Source organism: Salmo salar, chromosome ssa03 (genome assembly GCF_905237065.1).
Source record: "Salmo salar chromosome ssa03, Ssal_v3.1, whole genome shotgun sequence".
Classification (NCBI taxonomy): domain Eukaryota; kingdom Metazoa; phylum Chordata; class Actinopteri; order Salmoniformes; family Salmonidae; genus Salmo; species Salmo salar.
Window position 1 is genome coordinate 102026905 of NC_059444.1, and position 7500 is coordinate 102034404.

The following is a 7500-nucleotide window of genomic DNA, read 5'->3' on the forward strand; positions in this document are numbered from 1 at the left end:
ACTGGACTAATAAAGCTTGATAGCTCATTGAAGAGTGATTCTCCACAGAGGCAGCTGGGGATGAGTCAGCAGAAGGTCCAGCAGAGATTCCAGGAGAGAGAGAAGGAGCTGAAGGAGCTCCAACAGGCTGTGGAGTCTCTCAAGGTGAGTATTGTTGACCAGAGGAGACACACCATTTCACCTGTCTCCTCCAGTCAGAGAGAGAGAGAGAGAGAGAGGTAGAGGGGCCCCTATCCAATCCCACTGACCCCACTGTTGGGAACAGGTTGTCACTGCTGAGGCAGTGAAGAAAGTAGAGGAGGATGGGTCAAGGCTGAGGGATCCTGAGAGGATCCCTGTGAGTAGTAGATCTGTGACAGCACAGAGGGATGGGCCAACCAGTGATATATGCTTCAGTAAGGTTGGCTTCTTAGTGTTCATAGGAAATGGTTATCAACTGTACCGCAGAAATGGAATGTAAATCACAGAAAAAAATATGTTTTGGTGGCAGCTGCAGAGAAGTATTTGGTCATACTAGATTTGACTTCAGAAGAGTTCCAGGGTGTGTTGAGTGGTGGTGTCCCGTCCTCCCAGGCCGTTGGCCTGGTGCAGGAGCAGATAGGGTCAAAGTAGTGGAATGGGGTAGTGGGTTTTAATGAGTGTAGGGTTAGTTGGCCTGGTGCAGGAGCAGATAGGGTCAAAGTAGTGGAATGGGGTAGTGGGTTTTAATGAGTGTAGGGTTAGTTGGCCTGGTGCAGGAGCAGATAGGGTCAAAGTAGTGGAATGGGGTAGTGGGTTTTAATGAGTGTAGGGTTAGTTGGCCTGGTGCAGGAGCAGATAGGGTCAAAGTAGTGGAATGGGGTAGTGGGTTTTAATGAGTGTAGGGTTAGTTGGCCTGGTGCAGGAGCAGATAGGGTCAAAGTAGTGGAATGGGGTAGTGGGTTTTAATGAGTGTAGGGTTAGTTGGCCTGGTGCAGGAGCAGATAGGGTCAAAGTAGTGGAATGGGGTAGTGGGTTTTAATGAGTGTAGGGTTAGTTGGCCTGGTGCAGGAGCAGATAGGGTCAAAGTAGTGGAATGGGGGTAGTGGGTTTTAATGAGTGTAGGGTTAGTTGGCCTGGTGCAGGAGCAGATAGGGTCAAAGTAGTGGGATGGGGGTAGTGGGTTTTAATGAGTGTAGGGTTAGTTGGCCTGGTGCAGGAGCAGATAGGGTCAAAGTAGTGGAATGGGGGTAGTGGGTTTTAATGAGTGTAGGGTTAGTTGGCCTGGTGCAGGAGCAGATAGGGTCAAAGTAGTGGAATGGGGTAGTGGGTTTTAATGAGTGTAGGGTTAGTTGGCCTGGTGCAGGAGCAGATAGGGTCAAAGTAGTGGAATGGGGGTAGTGGGTTTTAATGAGTGTAGGGTTAGTTGGCCTGGTGCAGGAGCAGATAGGGTCAAAGTAGTGGAATGGGGTAGTGGGTTTTAATGAGTGTAGGGTTAGTTGGCCTGGTGCAGGAGCAGATAGGGTCAAAGTAGTGGAATGGGGGTAGTGGGTTTTTAATGAGTGTAGGGTTAGTTGGCCTGGTGCAGGAGCAGATAGGGTCAAAGTAGTGGAATGGGGTAGTGGGTTTTAATGAGTGTAGGGTTAGTTGGCCTGGTGCAGGAGCAGATAGGGTCAAAGTAGTGGAATGGGGGTAGTGGGTTTTAATGAGTGTAGGGTTAGTTGGCCTGGTGCAGGAGCAGATAGGGTCAAAGTAGTGGAATGGGGGTAGTGGGTTTTAATGAGTGTAGGGTTAGTTGGCCTGGTGCAGGAGCAGATAGGGTCAAAGTAGTGGAATGGGGTAGTGGGTTTTAATGAGTGTAGGGTTAGTTGGCCTGGTGCAGGAGCAGATAGGGTCAAAGTAGTGGAATGGGGGTAGTGGGTTTTAATGAGTGTAGGGTTAGTTGGCCTGGTGCAGGAGCAGATAGGGTCAAAGTAGTGGAATGGGGGTAGTGGGTTTTAATGAGTGTAGGGTTAGTTGGCCTGGTGCAGGAGCAGATAGGGTCAAAGTAGTGGAATGGGGTAGTGGGTTTTAATGAGTGTAGGGTTAGTTGGCCTGGTGCAGGAGCAGATAGGGTCAAAGTAGTGGAATGGGGGTAGTGGGTTTTAATGAGTGTAGGGTTAGTTGGCCTGGTGCAGGAGCAGATAGGGTCAAAGTAGTGGAATGGGGTAGTGGGTTTTAATGAGTGTAGGGTTAGTTGGCCTGGTGCAGGAGCAGATAGGGTCAAAGTAGTGGAATGGGGTAGTGGGTTTTAATGAGTGTAGGGTTAGTTGGCCTGGTGCAGGAGCAGATAGGGTCAAAGTAGTGGAATGGGGGTAGTGGGTTTTAATGAGTGTAGGGTTAGTTGGCCTGGTGCAGGAGCAGATAGGGTCAAAGTAGTGGAATGGGGTAGTGGGTTTTAATGAGTGTAGGGTTAGTTGGCCTGGTGCAGGAGCAGATAGGGTCAAAGTAGTGGAATGGGGTAGTGGGTTTTAATGAGTGTAGGGTTAGTTGGCCTGGTGCAGGAGCAGATAGGGTCAAAGTAGTGGAATGGGGTAGTGGGTTTTAATGAGTGTAGGGTTAGTTGGCCTTGGGATTTGGGGGATGGGGAGGGTCTATTAGAAGTTAGTAGGGATCTTTTTATTTTCTCAGAAGTACTGAGTTAGGTAGGAGGATTTAGAAATGGTGTAAACCGTGATTGAACACTCCAGCACAGTAGGAGGCGCCATGCTCCTTTAACGTTGGTTTGAGGACCGCCATTATACCATAGAAGAAGAAGAAGAAGTTGGTAACGTGAGGTTTTGTCGTTACGTAAAGAGTGCAGCTATTCTTTTGCCTATTTTCCAAATGTATTTTGTCATGGTGGGAGGGTTTGTTTATCGGTTTCCTCTGTTTATCGGTTAGAGTTGAGGAGGGAGTAGGGTAGTTTGATGTCCTCAACCGAGTGGAGAAGAAACGCTGTCTCTTCAGGTGCGTTGTGGAGAATGGTGTGGAGGAATTATTGATCCTGGTCGGTGAACAGGTGGGAGAGGAACATATACACTCTGTATCCAGAATGAACAAGGCGGTGGTTGTGGTAATGTAAAAGGTGAGTCTTGTTACCCGGCTAGTTACCAGTATGATTTATGTGAGGGGTTGTGTTGGTGCTGATTTCGACAAGAGTAGTGGTGTCTAATCTGCCTCCGTTTATTACCACCGAACAGATCCGTAAAGAGTTGGTTCGTTTTGCTAAATGTGGAAGTGTTTTTCTGAACGAAATTCAAGGTTAAACAGGGAGGGGTGGTACACAGGGTTTGTTAGCACACAGGAGCCCAGTGATATAATATTATATATATAATATTACTATATGTCCCAGCTGTTTGCTGTGGTTTTGAAGTAATTCTCTTCCAGCCCGCGTTAACCTTGTAGGTTTACCTCAGGTAACTGATTATTAACTATCCTTGTAGGTTTACCTCAGGTAACTTATTATTAACTAACCTTGTAGGTTTACCTCAGGTAACTTATTATTAACTAGGTTACAGCTACTAATAATGGTAACTGGTAATTTGATATGTGTTGAAATCTGTTGGTTCGTAGACATCAAATAGAGAGAATGCTGCGCAGGTTCACTGAGTTGTAAACCTAATGGATAGGTGGAGATCATTGATTTGTAGCTCTGACTCAGTTGCTACCTCAGATTATGAGCCTATCAAGTGTGGTGAATGAGGTATGTAGTTCCCACAGAAGACCACAGGGAGGAGCAAGAGAGATATAAACCCATACAGTTTATCTCTTTAAATACCCTGAACCTAACAATCAATCTAATGTATTTATGAAGACCTTTTTACATCAGCAGATGTCACAAAGTGCTGTACAGAAACTCTAACCCTACGTATAACCTGTTTTATCCTGAACCTAATTCTAGGGTAGGGTAGCCTACAACCCCTTTAGAAACTATTATAGTAATAATATTATGTTAGTAAATACCATTATAGTACTAAATAGGTTCTATTGTTATTTTTAAATAAAACCTATGTATAGTACTTAGCATTTAACTGTTTTTTGTTATTTTATTATATTTATTATTTAGAGGAGTCTGTCTAAATAATGAAAAGTTAAGTTATTGCCAGACTTTTTAATGAGACCTTTATTTAACTAGGCAGGTCAGTTAAGAACAAATTCTATTTACAATGACGGCCTCCTGGGGACCAGTGGGTTAACTGCCTTGTTCAGCGGCAGAACAACAGAGTTTTACCTTGTCAACTCTGAGGTCGTCTCTGAGAGACTCAATACAACAGGGGTCTCTGATTTCTATGCTGCAGTACTGAGGGCCTGGCAGCTGCTGAGACCCACACGAGAGGAGGGGGGGGTGGTGACTGGGCCGTGGGTCTGGGAGGAACCACTGATCACTGGGTTTGGTGGACCTGGAGAGCAGGGTGGCAGCGTTCTGACTCAAAGCAGCACAGAGGCTACTGTACCGTGCGGAGGTGGGCTTAGCGGGAGGGAAGGGGCATCAGAGGCAGGGGGGTTGTGGGGGCTGAGAGCATGGCAGGGTATAGGTGGAGGGTGCTCTATAAGCTCCCAGTGCTGGAAAGGTCAGGGGTCATCCAGTGGAGGGTATTACATGGAGCCCTGGACACCAATAGCTGATTGGCTCGGGTTGACCTGGGAGTTGGGGAGGGGTTGTCCGTTTTCTACAATGACAGACTGTTCATCATGTTTTCTCTGTGTTGCCGGGGTAATGCCATTACTGTTTATTTAATTTCACCTTTATTTAACCAGGTAGGCCAGTTGAGAACAAGTCCTTTATTTAACCAGGTAGGCCAGTTGAGAACAAGTCCTTTATTTAACCAGGTAGGCCAGTTGAGAACAAGTCCTTTATTTAACCAGGTGGGCCAGTTGAGAACAAGTCCTTTATTTAACCAGGTAGGCCAGTTGAGAACAAGTCCTTTATTTAACCAGGTAGGCCAGTTGAGAACAAGTCCTTTATTTAACCAGGTGGGCCAGTTGAGAACAAGTCCTTTATTTAACCAGGTAGGCCAGTTGAGAACAAGTCCTTTATTTAACCAGGTGGGCCAGTTGAGAACAAGTCCTTTATTTAACCAGGTGGGCCAGTTGAGAACAAGTCCTTTATTTAACCAGGTGGGCCAGTTGAGAACAAGTCCTTTATTTAACCAGGTGGGCCAGTTGAGAACAAGTCCTTTATTTAACCAGGTGGGCCAGTTGAGAACAAGTCCTTTATTTAACCAGGTGGGCCAGTTGAGAACAAGTCCTTTATTTAACCAGGTAGGCCAGTAGAGAACAAGTCCTTTATTTAACCAGGTAGGCCAGTTGAGAACAAGTCCTTTATTTAACCAGGTAGGCCAGTTGAGAACAAGTCCTTTATTTAACCAGGTGGGCCAGTTGAGAACAAGTCCTTTATTTAACCAGGTAGGCCAGTTGAGAACAAGTCCTTTATTTAACCAGGTAGGCTAGTTGAGAACAAGTCCTTTATTTAACCAGGTGGGCCAGTTGAGAACAAGTCCTTTATTTAACCAGGTAGGCCAGTTGAGAACAAGTCCTTTATTTAACCAGGTAGGCCAGTAGAGAACAAGTCCTTTATTTAACCAGGTGGGCCAGTTGAGAACAAGTCCTTTATTTAACCAGGTGGGCTAGTTGAGAACAAGTCCTTTATTTAACCAGGTGGGCCAGTTGAGAACAAGTCCTTTATTTAACCAGGTGGGCCAGTTGAGAACAAGTCCTTTATTTAACCAGGTAGGCCAGTTGAGAACAAGTCCTTTATTTAACCAGGTAGGCTAGTTGAGAACAAGTCCTTTATTTAACCAGGTAGGCCAGTTGAGAACAAGTCCTTTATTTAACCAGGTGGGCCAGTTGAGAACAAGTTCTCATTTACAACAGCGACCTGGCCAAGATAAAGCAAAGCAGTGTGACACAAACAACAACACAGAGTTACACATGGAATAAACAAACGTACAGTCAATAACACAATAGAAAAGTCTATATACAGATGTGCAAATGAGGTAAGATAAAGGAGGTAAGTTAATAAATAGGCTGTGGTGGCGAAATAATTACAATGTAGCAATTAAACACTGGAGTGATAGATGTGCAGAAGATGAATTTGCAAGTAGAGATACTATTAACTAACTGCTATCTCTCGCTCTCTCGCTCTCTCTCTCTCTCTCTCTCTCTCTCTCTCTCTCTCTCTCTCTCTCTCTCTCTCTCTCTCTCTCTCTCTCTCTCTCTCTCTCTCTCTCTCTCTCTCTCTCTCTGTCTCTCTCTCTCTCTCTCTCTCTCTCTCTCTCTCTCTCTCTCTCTCTCTCTCTCTCTCTCTCTCTCTCTCTCTCTCTCTCTCTCTCTCTGTCCATCTCTCTCCCTCTCTCTCTGTCCATCTCTCTCCCTCTCTCTCTGTCCATCTCTCTCCCTCTCTCTCTGTCCATCTCTCTCCCTCTCCCTCTGTATTTCTCTGTCTCTCTCCCTCTGTATTTCTCTGTCTCTCTCTCTCTCTCTCTCTCTCTCTCTCTCTCTCTCTCTCTCTCTCTCTCTCTCTCTCTCTCTCTCTCTCTCTCTCTCTCTCTCTCTCTCTCTCTCTCTCTCTCTCTCTCTCTCTCTCTCTCTCTCTCTCAACAGCGCTCTGCACAGGCAGCAGTGGAGGACAGTGATCAGATCTTTACTGAGCTGATCCGCTCCATTGAGAGAAGGAGCTCTGAGGTGAAGGAGCTGATCAGAGCCCAAGAGAAGGATCAAGTGAGTGAAGCTGAAGGAGTCCTGGAGCAACTGAAGCAGGAGATAGCTGAGCTGAGGAAGAGAAGCACTGAGCTGGAGCAGCTCTCACACACAGAGGATCACATCCATTTCCTCCAGGTAACTAAACTGTCTTGTTACATGTGATGTGAAATTAACTTCATGTGAAACTATTCATCTCAATCATTATGTTGTCCTCTCTGTCCCTCTCTCTCTCTCTGTCTCTCTCTCTCTCTCTCTCTGTCCCTCTCTGTCCCTCTGTCTCTCTCTCTCTCTCCCTCTCTCTCCCTCTGTCCCTCTCTCTGTCTCTCTCTATGTCCCTCTCTCTATGTCCCTCTCTCTATGTCCCTCTCTCTGTCTCTCTCTCTGTCCCTCTCTCTCTCTGTCCCTCTCTCTCTCTGTCCCTCTCTCTCTCTCTGTCTCTCTCTCTCTCTGTCCCTCTCTCTCTCTCTGTCTCTCTCTCTGACCCTCTCTCTGTCTCTCTCTCTGTCTCTCTCTCTGTCTCTCTCTCTGTCTCTCTCTCTGTCTCTCTCTCTCTCTCTCTCTCTCTCTCTCTCTCTCTCTCTGTCCCCCTCCCTCTCTCTCTCTGTCCCTCTCTCTCTCTCTCTCTGTCCCTCTCTCTCTCTCTCTCTCTCTCTGTCCCTCTCTCTCTCTCTCTCTCTCTGTCCCTCTCTCTCTCTGTCCCCTCTCTCTCTCTCTCTCTGTCCCTCTCTCTCTGTCCCTCTCTCTCTCTGTCCCTCTCTCTCTCTGTCTCTCTCTCTCTGTCCCTCTCTCTCTCTGTCCCTCTCTCTCTCTGTCCCTCTC

The 7500-nt window shown here is 46.5% G+C and overlaps 1 protein-coding gene across 1 annotated transcript in view; it reads left to right on the forward strand.

Annotated features, from left to right (window-relative positions):
- LOC123741782 (tripartite motif-containing protein 16) overlaps window positions 1-7500 on the forward strand; it is a 17398-nt gene that overhangs the window by 981 nt on the left and 8917 nt on the right. The window contains exons 2-3 of the mRNA XM_045715991.1: window positions 49-144; window positions 6583-6816. Coding sequence (XP_045571947.1) covers window positions 49-144; window positions 6583-6816 — 330 coding nt within the window. The remainder of the gene's footprint in view (window positions 1-48; window positions 145-6582; window positions 6817-7500) is intronic.